The sequence below is a fragment of the Oncorhynchus kisutch genome, linkage group LG6 (genome assembly GCF_002021735.2).
Source record: "Oncorhynchus kisutch isolate 150728-3 linkage group LG6, Okis_V2, whole genome shotgun sequence".
Classification (NCBI taxonomy): domain Eukaryota; kingdom Metazoa; phylum Chordata; class Actinopteri; order Salmoniformes; family Salmonidae; genus Oncorhynchus; species Oncorhynchus kisutch.
This window is the reverse complement of record NC_034179.2, coordinates 12,786,903-12,799,783: the sequence shown is the minus strand read 5'-3', so window position 1 is coordinate 12,799,783 and position 12,881 is coordinate 12,786,903. Positions and strand designations below refer to the sequence as shown.

Genomic DNA, 12,881 nt, shown 5'->3' with positions numbered 1-12,881 from the left:
GCCTTGTCCTGATGATTCTGACTCGGTGTGAATTTTGGAGAGACTGGATCCTTGCCTTCTGGCTGATCATTATTTGGTGTCAGGTTGGGTCAATGAAAGTGACTAATTGGCCCTCTTGCATTTCTCAAAGAGGGCGTGTGCTCCGCACTACACCAATGGGAACAAGAACACTGGCTTGGCCTTAAGTGTTGAAGGATTAACAGAAGTTGAAGTTACCCGGTGTCTGTGACGCCCGAAGTTTGGTGCGATGTAGACCCGGTGAAGAGTGTGGTGAAACAGAGAAGACACTGTACTATTGAGTTTTGATGCAGGGTCTTTACCAGATAAAGTCAAGTTAGGATGTGGCTGTTCTGAGAGCAAAAGGGGGGTGCAACTCAATATTTGGAAGGTGTTCCTAATGTTTTGTACACTGTATATCATATTACAGCTTTTCAAATAAAATCTCCCTCGTTTGGCGACAGATTTTCATGTCAATAAATTTAGAATCCGGATAAAAATCAGTGATCGATGACACAGAGCACACAAAATGTACTGAATAAAAATCAGTGATCGATGACACAGAGCACACAAAATGTACTGAATAAAAATCAGTGATCGATGACACAGAGCACACAAAATGTACTGAATAAAAATCAGTGATCGATGACACAGAGCACACAAAATGTACTGAATAAAAATCTTAACTATTGTGTTATGTAGGAAATGTGCATACTCTGGTCTTGGCACCTGTGACCTACCCCACATCTCCTATATACGATGTGGGTAGGCTGTGCAGGTAGGCTATCTACATGAGATGATGATGGATAAGAGCCAGAGTATTTGTATTTGTCAAACGGCAGTCACGCATCGATCACCATGTCACCAGAATAAGACCCTCTATTTATTGGAAAGCAGCATCCATCTTATCACCGTGCAGTTCCACCACCCTTCATAACTTATTTCATCTGTAGCCTAATAAACTGTGTGGTTTACTGAGTTGTAGTTGGAGGATCACACACACTATATCATCGCGTGACTCCAAATGTACTTTCATATGGTTATTTCAATATTTTGCGCATAGACGTTTCCACCACTATTTACCGCATAATACATTTTACTGACACAAAAAGATCCTACCATGTCGAACCAACAAATTATCTGTCAGCATTTACAAAATTACACCGAAACCTGTTTCCATCACAGCTGTCGTGATCATTTTATGAAATTTTATAGGATATGACTTCACTCAAATAAAACTGGATGGAAATGTGGTTACTATGGTAATAATATTGCTACGTTTCACTTTAACAATTTAAAATGTCAGCTTAAAATGGTGACAAATGTTTCCCTACAATCAGTGTCGTCAGTCATAGGCATAAAATCAGTATTTTAATGTATTAATAACTGCATGGTGATTCACATTTTCGATCATTTAAAAACTTCTACTACATGATAAAGTACAGTCGACAACAGGCACTTGGCCCTACAAACATTGATTAATTCAAGACCACTTCACATAATGGCACTTTAGCCTCAAGTCCTGTCCTGTCCACCCACCCACACACACACACACACAGAGACCAAGGACACAAGTCCACATCACCTAGCAACAAGTTACAAATGGAGTATCCTGATCCCAGATCTGTTTGTGCCGTCTTGCCAACTACTACGATCGATGTTTAGCTTGACAGTGACAATAAGAGTTGGCAAGACAGCATAAACAGATCTGGGATCAGGCTACATATGGAATGAACAGACAGAATGTGACATTGGTTGAACAAGTGGTCCTTATCCAACTACAATATGTTGTACTAAGTGGCATGGTCTTATATAGGCACAGAGATACTGCTATGGTTTGGACCAAAGAGTTAAGTTCCATTTAAGGTGTGTTAAACTAATCCATCCTTTCCCAGAGTGGATTCTAGGCTTTCCCAACAACCTTATCATTTTGGGGGAAGAGTTTTTTGGACAGAAATGCCTGAATGTGAGGCCAGATCTTGTTGGTTTCCGTTCCTGAGAATGTCTCCAACATCCCTTTGCTCCTGTTGGTAGAAACAGACATTAGTACCTCATGACAGTCATCATAATAAACATAAGCACTAGTTTTGAAACATTTTGAAACAGGTAGGTACTCCCTGATTGTCTCCAATAAGAACACATATTTCCGCATTCCATTGCAAAATGTTTTTGCTACAGTCTAGTCTACTGAATAAAACCTAGTACTCAACTACATAATGCTTTCAAGGTTACCAACAAAGATTCCCTGTTTAACAAAGGGAAAGAAAAGACTGGATTGAATTCACTGTCTGATCTCCTGTCTGAGCCTGAATCCTTTGTTTACAGTCCCAAGCTGTTTCAGTTCTCCGACTGGCCCCTGTAGTAGGGTTAATTCAGAGTTCTCTTCCCGTTGTCCAGTTACCAGTGACAAAGAGCCCCAGAAGCCATCTTATGTACACAGGAGCTATGGACTAATGTTTTCCTTCTTTAATTGGCCACAGAAATAGATGTGATATGAATCAATCATGACATTCAGTCATTCACAATGATGTCTAAATGAGATGAATGTCCATTTGTTATGTCCCAACTCTGAAAGGGCAGATATAAGCCTTAAAGCCTATGATGTAAGAAGATAAACTGCAACGTTATTACACAGTTACAGTTGATATAATGTAATGATAGATAGATAGATAGATAGATAGATAGATAGATAGATAGATAGATAGATAGATAGATAGATAGATAGATAGATAGATAGATAGATAGATAGATAGATAAGATTTGGGACATTACCTGTAGTACTCCAACACGGGTTGTGTCTGGTTTTCGTAAGACCTCAGCCTCCTGGTGATGGTCTCTGGTGTGTCATCGTCTCTCTGAATCAGAGGCTCTCCAGTGACATCATCAAGGCCCTGTAGCCAGGAGGACCAACCCAAACAGTGAGCATGTTAAGATATGCCATTTAACAGATACTTTTATCCAAAGCAATTTACAATGGTGCGTGCATACATTTTCATATAGGGGGCCCAAGCAGGAATCAAACGGTCCTGGCGTTGCTAGCATCTTACACAAACTGAGCTACACTGAGGTATATAGCCTAGTGGTTAGAGCGTTGGGCCAGTAACCGAAAGGTTGCTAGATCAAATCCCAGAGCTGACAAAGTAAAAAATATGTTGTTCTGCCCCTGAAAAATGCAGTTAACCCACTGTTCCTAGGCCGTCATTGTAAATAAGAATTAGTTCTTAACTGACTTGCCTAGTTAAACAAAGATTAAATTTAAAAAATATATATATATTGTACGATTTAGTAGTCCAACATACTGACATAGTGGTACGTAAAGTGTAAACCACACAGCCTAAGCCAGTACTGCCTGTTTTAAGAACTGCATGGAGGGGGAAGTGAACATTCATGCAGAAACCTGTATGGTTAGTTGAAGAAAAAGAAAACCTGACGACCTTGCCTTAGGTGGCGCAGAAAGCAAACTTGAACAGACCCTTGAGAAAGAGAGAGGAGACCATATACACCTCCCTCCCAGATCCAGCAGCCTCTGAAGTGCAAAGATTAGTAAGAGGCTGTCTTCTACTGAAGTTTCATCCTGTTTGCACAATTCACATGAAACACTGCTTTTTTGACTACATTTGCACCTCTATTGTATGAAGTATTAGTCCTCTCAGACTCAACACGTTGGAATACAAACACTACTGTAGATAAGTGTTTAACCTGAAAGTCTTACTATTCAAATTGCATTCAACCTCCTACCAGCATGTTTGTAATTGCAAAAAAGCAACACTAACACAGGTATAATGCACAGGCTCACAATGCACAGGCTCTGAAGAGCAGAATACAGAAAGCTGCTGGGAGAGGTGAAGGAGATTTCAATCAGTGTTCTTTTCATGGTTAAGAACAGTTGCTCTTGTCATTAGCTAGCTTTAGCTAAATATCAAGCTGCTCTTTTAAAAGCTCCTAATTCACCATACAACCACCTATTTGAAATCGTAATGCTTTGAGCACGGGCTTTAGCCTGATTGGAGTGCCAGGTGGGCAGGGTTTGCAATTTTAGGACTTTTCTATTGGTTTCATTGCGCCAGGCAAGTTCAATCAAACACAGCTCAAGTATATGAAATGATTCCAAATACTATTTGAATCCAGGTGTGGTGACAATGGCTTGTTTGCTCCAGTTTAAAATGCATGGACGAGAGCAAAAGGTCCCCACTTGGATTGCCACAGCAAACAAATGCCACCCTGGATGCGTTCGGAAATGGCACCCTATTCCCTGTATAGGCCATAGGGCTCTGGTCTAAAGTAGTGCACTATATAGGGAATAGGGTGTCATTTGGGATGTACAGTCGTTTTATCTGTCTAATCCCTTCTTCCGCCATCTGTCTCTCTTTCTCCTCTAAATCTCTCCATGCCGCAGGTACACGCAGTCTGTGCCCTACTTTAACGTTTAAGGATTGTTTTATTTTATTTTAATACCCATATTTAGAAAGCATGACTTGTAAGTGGGCCAGGCGCTGTCAGGTGGTTGCATGGTGAAAGAGCAGCTTGATATTCAGCTAAAGCTAGCTAACGACAAGAGCAACTGTGTGGTGGGAGAGATGGAACAATAAAAAAAAAAAAGGTCTTATCAAATAGTTTTTATTTGTGTATACGTGTGTTTTTACTATCCTGTTGCATGGTTATTACATGTGTAATCATTTTAATTATGTTGTAATAAGGCCTGTGTGTTAAAACTTGGCCACATACATTTGGAGCAGAAGCTTCAATATAGCTCAGTAGTATGTATCCGTCAAATACATCTGTGACTCAGACTATACTTACAGAGATCTTGGGTGGGTTGAAGTCAATGTTGTAGACGCGTCCGCTAGGCAGGTGGAGCCAGCGAGAGGTCAGTCTCTGTTTGATGGTCTGGAAAGGAACGTCCATGTTGATGACTGTGTCCACACTGCACACGCCGTCTAGAGTCTCCGCCTGAGTCACGGTGCGGGGGAAACCTTCCAGACAGGAGAGACCAGTGTAAGCACAGAGATATATAATACACTAGTGGTTGATGTTATAAACCTTCATAGCTTGAGAATGTCCATTCTAGAGTTTTATGTTCACAATCTTCCCAAGGGGGAACCCTGACAGGAAAGTAGAGGCCCAGAGACATGGCTCTTTTCCAGTTAATCTTTCTGCGATTCCTCTCATCTCTTCTCGCCTCCTCCTTAACCGTATAGGTGGAAAAGGTCCAAGGTCCCTTCCCTCGTACCTTCTTCTTCAATGCATTTCAAGTTCCTTGGTGTCCACATCACCAACAAACTGTCACAAAACACACCAAGACAGTCGTGAAGAAGGCACGACAACGCCTTTTCACCCTCAGGAGACTGAAAAGATTTGGCATGGGTCCCCAGAACCTCAAAAAGTTCTACAGCTGCACCATCTAGAGCATCCTGACCGGTTGCATCACCGCCTGGTATGGCAACTACAAAGGATAGTGCGTAGGGCCCAGTACATCACTGGGGCCAAGCTTCCTGCCATACAGGACCTATATACTAGGTGGTGTCAGAGGAAGGCCCAAAAATTGCCAAAGACTCCAGTCAACTTAGACTACTTAGGCAAGTGGTACCAAAGAGCCAAGTCAAGGTCCAAAAGGCTCCTAAACAGCTTCCACCCCCAAGCCATGAGACTGCAGAACAATTATTCTAATGTTATTCGCTGTTTATTATCTATGCATAGTCACTTTACCCCTACTTACAGTGCCTTCAGAAAGTATTCAGACCCCTTGACTTTTTCCACATTTTGTTACGTTACAGCCTTATTCTATTTTTAAATCCTCAGCAATATACAGACACACACACACACACACACAATACCCCATAATGACAAAAGAACATTTTGCAAATATATAAGAAAAGAAAATACCTTAATATAAGTATTCAGACCCTTTGCTATGAGAATTGAATTTGACCACAGGTGCATCCTGTTTCCATTGACCATCCTTGAGATGTTTCTACAACTTGATTGGAGTCCACCTGTGGAGCATTCAATTGATTGGATATGATTTGGAAAGACACACACCTGTCTATATAAGGTCCCACAGTTGACAGTGCATGTCAGAGCAAAAACCAAGCCATGAGGTCGAAGGAATTGTCCGTAAAGTTCCAAGACAGGATTGTGTCGAGGCACAGATCTGGGGAAGGGTACCAAAACATGTCTGCAGCATTGAAGGTCCCCAAAGACCACAATGGCTTCCATTATTCTTAAAATGGAAGAAGTTTGGAACCACCAAAACTCTTCCTAAAGCTGGCCGCCCAGCCGAACTGAGCAATCGGGGGGAAGGGCCTTTGTCAGGGGGTTGACCAAGAACCCAATCGTCACTGACTAGAGTTCCTCTGTGGAGTTTTGTTCATTTATTTATGTAGTCACTCCCTGAACTTGCTTCCTGACTCTCAGCGTACATCGTTACAGAATGACGACTCCACAAAGGGAAGCATCAGGGAATGTTTGTTTGTTTTGGTGTTGGAGGTGATGTCGGGTCCGGGTGTCAGAACCGGTGATACCTGGGAGGCCTCAGGGGGCTCGACAAGCTGCCATGCCTCAGGGGGCTCGACAGGCTCCCATGCCTCAGGGGGCTCGACAGGCTCCCATGCCTCAGGGGGCTCGACAGGCTGCCATGCCTCAGGGGGCTCGACAGGCTCCCATGCCTCAGGGGGCTCGACAGGCTCCCATGCCTCAGGGGGCTCGACAGGCTCCCATGCCTCAGGGGGCTCGACAGGCTCCCATGCCTCAGGGGGCTCGACAGGCTCCCATGCCTCAGGGGGCTCGACAGGCTCCCATGCCTCAGGGGGCTCGACAGGCTCCCATGCCTCAGGGGGCTCGACAGGCTCCCATGCCTCAGGGGGCTCGACAGGCTCCCATGCCTCTGCGGGCTCGACAGGCTCCCATGCCTCTGCGGGCTCGACAGGCTCCCATGCCTCTGCGGGCTCGACAGGCTCGGTGCAGATGTTGGCTGTAATCCATGGCTACTGGGATTTGTACGTATTGGTCACTGTGGGGACGATGTCGTCAATACACTTAATGATGAAGCTGGTGACTGAGGTGGTCTTAGTGCCAGCATCAGTTTGTGGTGGTAAATAGACGGCTATGAATAATATAGATGAGTTCTCTCTTGGTAGAGCTTATCATGAGGTAATCTACCTCAGACGAGCAATACCTAGAAACTTCTTTAACATTAGACATCGCACACCAGCAGTTATTGACAAATAGATACACACCCCAGCTCCTCTTCTACCAGACGTATCTGCTTTGTCCTACCGATGTATGGAAAACCCAGCCACCTCTATATTATCTGTGTCGTTGTTCAGCCACAACTCAGTGAAACACAAGATATTACAGATTTTATGTCCCGTAGATAGGATAAGCTCGACCGTAGATCATCAAGTTTGTTTTCAGTGATTTCACGTTCCAGTGATTTCACGTTGGCCAATAATTGTAATGGCAATGGTAATGTAAATTTACTCACTCGCCTACAAATCCTAACAAGGCACCCCGACCTTCTCCCTCGGTATCTCCGCCCCTTTCTTCACGCTAATGATGGAGATTTGGGCCTGTTCTCCGGAAAGCAGCATATCCTTTGTGTCGGACTTATTAAAGAAAAAAATCTTTGTCCAGTTCGTGGTGAGTAATCGCTGTTCTGATGTCCAGACGCTCTTTTCGGTCATAAGAGACGGTAGCAGCAAATTTGTGTACAAAATAAGCTGCAAACAATGCAAAAAAATAAATAAATAGCACAGTTGGTTAGGTGCCCGTAAAACTGACAGCCATCCCTTCTGGCACCATTATCAAGAATAGCTTAACGAGTGCAGGTGCTGCTTACTGTTCAGCAGCAAGCTGTTCAAATAATGTAAATGTTTCTTAGAAACAAATCCAAAGCATATTCCTACTCACTTGAAGGTGTCTGGAGTGTACGGAATGCCTTTTTAAAACATATACCTATTGCCTTGTCTATGTTGATGTGTCTAAATCTGAGTAACGGGTGGCCTGGCTGGTCTAGCGCTAATGCTGCAGCCTCCGACACACTTCATTGTTTAAGTCCGACCTATATTGCCCTTTGATACAACCTTTATCTTTCCCCATTGTCATCCTCCCTCTCGCTCGCTGTTGGCGAAATGCGTGTGGTGCAGGTGCTTACTGCTTACCGTCCAGCAGCCAGCTGCTCTGCTCTATGCTCCTCATCTCTGTCAGAACGAGACGGGAGATGACGTCATCAGGTACCAGCTGACCCTGATCGATGCATGACTTCATCAGAAGACCCAGCTCTGCAAGAATTCACGGTGGAACATAAAGATCAGAGCTGTCATCTTTAGTATTTAAACATGTACACATTATGCACTTCATCAGAAGACCTAGCTCTGCCAGGAGAGGAGATACACAGAGCAACATAAAGCTAAGACCTAGCTCTGCCAGGAGAGGAGATACACAGAGCAACATAAAGCTAAGACCTAGGTCTGCCAGGAGAGGAGATACACAGAGCAACATAAAGCTAAGACCTAGGTCTGCCAGGAGAGGAGATACACAGAGCAACATAAAGCTAAGACCTAGGTCTGCCAGGAGAGGAGATACACAGAGCAACATAAAGCTAAGACCTAGGTCTGCCAGGAGAGGAGATACACAGAGCAACATAAAGCTAAGACCTAGGTCTGCCAGGAGAGGAGATACACAGAGCAACATAAAGCTAAGACCTAGGTCTGCCAGGAGAGGAGATACACAGAGCAACATAAAGCTAAGACCTAGGTCTGCCAGGAGAGGATGCAGAATAACACAAGGATCAGATCTGTGATCTGAACTTTTTATTATCTCAGAAGACCCCGTTCTGAAAGGATTGCACAAAGCTGTCATATAAAGCTGTCATATATATTTTCCTGCTCTGCCTGAAGAAGAGATACAGGAACACAAAGAGCTCAGCTCTGTCATCTTAATTATGCATTCTCTAGTGAGAACATATTCTACCAAATCTTATCCAGTCCAGAATATAGTTTCTTATATAACATGTACATTAAAGACAAAAATATCCTGTATCTTTACCAAGTCAAGAAAAGACTGACAAAATCACCCCAATGGATGATATGAACTCAAATGAACTATACTTCTGATAGGTTTATAAAAACTTTAGTCGATTTTTTCCAGGTCAGAATTATTTTTCTCCTTGGCCTTTTTCCCCGTAATTCAGGGGTTCACAGTGGGGTCTGAGGTATTTATTTTTTTCCTCTTTAGTTAACTAGGCAAGTCAGTTAAGAACAAAGTGGGTTAACTGCCTTGTTCAGGGGCAGAATGCCAGTTTTTTTCCTTGGCAGCTTGGGGATTCGATCTAGCAACCTTTCGGTTATTGGCCCAACGCTGTAACCACTGACCTACCTGCCGCCCAAATTGCAGGCGGTCCCCAGCCAGGTCTCAAAAAATATATATATTTTGAATAATACTTTTCCTTAATCTTTTTCAATGAATATGACTAACAACAACTTTAAATGTTTTGGCCAAGCGATCTGTGGAATAAGTTTAGAGTGTAATACAATACAATGTAATATTATGAATCCACAATTTATGTTCTGGGAGGCTCACATGAATATTGGTATCCACAGTACTCCACCAATTGTATCTTTTTAAACTGAATACTTGATGTATTCTCCAATGTGTTCGATTTTTTTTTACATAAATGCACTGTAATTTAAGCTTTAAATTAGCTTTGGGGGCTCCCGAGTGACGCAGCGGTCTAACGCACAGCATCTCAGTGCTAGAGACATCACTACAGACACCCTGGTTCGATTCCAGGCTGTATCACAACTGGCCGTGATTGGGAGTCCCATAGGGCAGTGCACAATTGGCCCAGCGTCGTCCGGGTTAGGCCGTCATTGTAAATAAGAATTTGTTCTTAACTGACTTGCCTAGTTAAATAAAAGGTTAAATAAAAAATACAATAAATGATTAAAATTGCAAAGTTCTCTCTGCCTCATGTAAAAATGTGCAGAACTGCAGGAAATTAGCTTGAAAAGTACAAAATGTTCTCTCCAATGCCAAGAGGCGGGCCTTTAAAATGTTAATTCCCAGGGCCCGAGGGCAATGCACTGCCGAAGTCATACCTCCTTGTATGCTATTTTTTCATCTCACTCGAGTTGTGTTCTGATTATGAGGGGGTCCTTGATTCATTTGCTATCATAAAAGCGGTCCCCGGCCCCAAAAAAGTTTGAGTCTTTGTCTGACTATAATGCAGAAAATAATTTCTGTAACAGTCGGGGGAGGAGGTTTTGCAGGCCTGGGCCATATAAGGAGCAGCATAGAATGCTAGCCTACTGTGCACAGTGGAGCTCATCTCAGGCTTGAACAAAGAAGCTACACACCACACTGAAACAAAATCAGGCTTGCATTCTTTGAACTATTACATTCTTTGAGGACTTGGCACATGGCTTGCTGTGTGCCAAGTGTGTGTGTACTTTTTTAAATGTACTATTAAACTGATAACTAGATCACAGATTGTATGGGCAATAAAACAAAGTCTTTTGTCATGTTTTAAATGTGGGTGTTCTGAAAGAACTCTATAGTCCTTTATGGGTTTCATTTCATTCCAGTGTGGGGGAAAGGGAGCAAGGGGGTGTGGGAACAAAGTCCTTGAAAGTCAGTGGTCTGCTATAGGCTACTCCTCAGTTTATGATGGTCCTCACATCTGATGGGACTTCAGTCAAGATAAGAGCTAGAGCAGCGTGATAATAAGTTGCAGTTACATACCGGACCACATGACCTTCACTGTAGAAAGCTCAGGTGGCAGGTAGTTCAGATATCAGGTTACCTGTGCACAGGTCTACTATAGCTGTAGATCTGCTGTAGAAATCTTTTTTTTTTAACAACTCTTCTTTCCACTCAATAATATAAGATTGGGGTCTTGTCTGCTCTCCAGTCAGACTCGAGCATTTTGCAGCAAGATAAGAATTTGATTGTGGAACTGGACTTGAACTGTTTCTCTTATCATAGCCAGACCAGAACAACACTTTTTTTGTTACTGCTGGGGAGAATTTTGTTTGCAATGTATCGGTATATTACCATCTCTGTAATCTTTGATTTAAAGAAATAAAAATAAACTCTTGATCTTTATCTTTCTCCCAAGGGGAGTCGGATAATGACCAACCACCATCGTTGTTTTCAAGACATCGCATGCTTCATTGCATCACCTTGTGGATAACAATGTTTACATTTTGTGCATAACATCCAAAAGAATCTGATTGCATCCGATATTTTCATATTCATTTTAGTTTATGAATGATTCTTTTTTACAAGTATTAATATCACACCTACAATTTACCCACTGGGCACACACTGGTTGAATCAACGTTGTTTTCCACGTAATTTGTTGAACCAACGTGGAATAGACGTTGAATTTACGTCCGTGTCCAGTGAGTCTGAACATGGTAGCAACATCTACGCTATCTAATGTGTCAACTGCTGCTGTTCATGCATGAGAAACACCTAACACAAGCAAGTGGGAACAATCTGACTACTTGGAGAAAACTGACTAGGTTATGGTTTACTTCACATTCTGCTTATTTTCATCAGCCATAGCAGCCATTTCCATTATCTGCTTTATGTGGAGAGGTTTAGAACTGCACCATGGTCTAATCTTACCTGTTTGGGCTTTAATGTTGGCTCTCAAAAGGTCTCCACTTGAAAGATGCGATAATCCGAAACGTTTTACTATGCGCCCCGACACTGTGCCCTTCCCTGAACCTGGAGGTCCCATGATAACCGCCCGGAATATCCTTTGTTGAACCATTTTCCAATGTTATTGTTGTAATCAGCACGTCCTTCCCATAAAACTGTAATTTGTGCGTTTAGACGAGAACTTCTGTTCGATCAGAATTCTCCATGCACCATTGGTGGCCAAGTCTATCCACTGTGTGCAAAAGTGCAATCGCCTACTGCGGACGACTCCTGTAGCAGTTCTAGTTTGGCTCTTGAAATGAGCTCTTTTTTCGAAGACCTTGACGCGGATAGAGGAGGAAGAAGTTCATAACAAGAAAACTGCTTTGTCTCGCTACTCGGTGAGGACGCTCGCATCCACACAGCCCCAATCTAACGACGTCAGGAATAATAGCGCACTCTGGCGGTCTTTGGGTCTGACATCCACTGTTTCGCCGGCTGCTTTACCATCGCTCACAGTTTTACATCAGAATTAGACGTTCACCCATGTTTCTCAAAGGTCAAATTTCGAAGTTGTCCTGTGAATTGTATAACACAATTTATTGCCTACTCTGTAGGAATTAAATTAATAATACCCTTTGCCCTAGATATGCACCACATTATTTTCTGTTGTTTGGTGTTTTCTAAATAAGGACATGTTTTTTTTGTGTGGATTTATGGCCTTTTATTTAGACCAAAATAGTCGTAGGCCTATTGTTCTTTAGTCATAGTGTTCCTAGTTTAAATTTGTGTTGCTGTTCTGGTCCATTAGTGTTCTTTATTTTGTCATGTTGTGTGTGGACCCCAGGATGAATAGCTGCTGCTTCAGCTACCGAGGATACGAATAAAAATCACAATAACATAAAATACCATGTGGAGAGATAATGGGTAGGTTCAAGCGATGTCCATATGCTTCCCAGTAGAAACACGTCAGAATAAGTTTTTGTTCGTTTTGGACTTCGGTAAGGGTTTTTTCGGATGTTCTGTCACACAAAATTTTTTCTCATGGCAAACCGAAGTTCCGGAGCCGAAGTGTATTCCCCTTTGTCAATGATTGTTATTTTTGTCATTCAACAAGAGACAACTTGTTATCAGATATGTAGGTATGTTTAAGTCAGCGAGTGAAGTCGGGGGAGGTGCATCCAGTGATGCCAATTTAGCAATTTTGTTGCTAGATTTAGCAACTTTTCAGACTACCC

At 42.6% G+C, this 12,881-nt stretch overlaps 1 protein-coding gene across 1 annotated transcript; it reads right to left on the bottom strand.

Annotated features, from left to right (window-relative positions):
- Positions 1-863: 863 nt before the first annotated feature.
- LOC109892338 (GTP:AMP phosphotransferase AK3, mitochondrial-like) lies at positions 864-12,143 on the bottom strand. Its single transcript, XM_020484812.2, has 5 exons — positions 11,629-12,143; positions 8,157-8,276; positions 4,798-4,970; positions 2,770-2,888; positions 864-2,021 (listed from the first exon to the last, which is right to left on the bottom strand). The coding sequence occupies exons 1-5, from the start codon at positions 11,774-11,776 to the stop codon at positions 1,901-1,903; spliced, it is 681 nt and encodes a 226-aa protein (XP_020340401.1). The 5' UTR covers positions 11,777-12,143; the 3' UTR covers positions 864-1,900.
- Between the last annotated feature and the right edge of the window lie 738 nt (positions 12,144-12,881).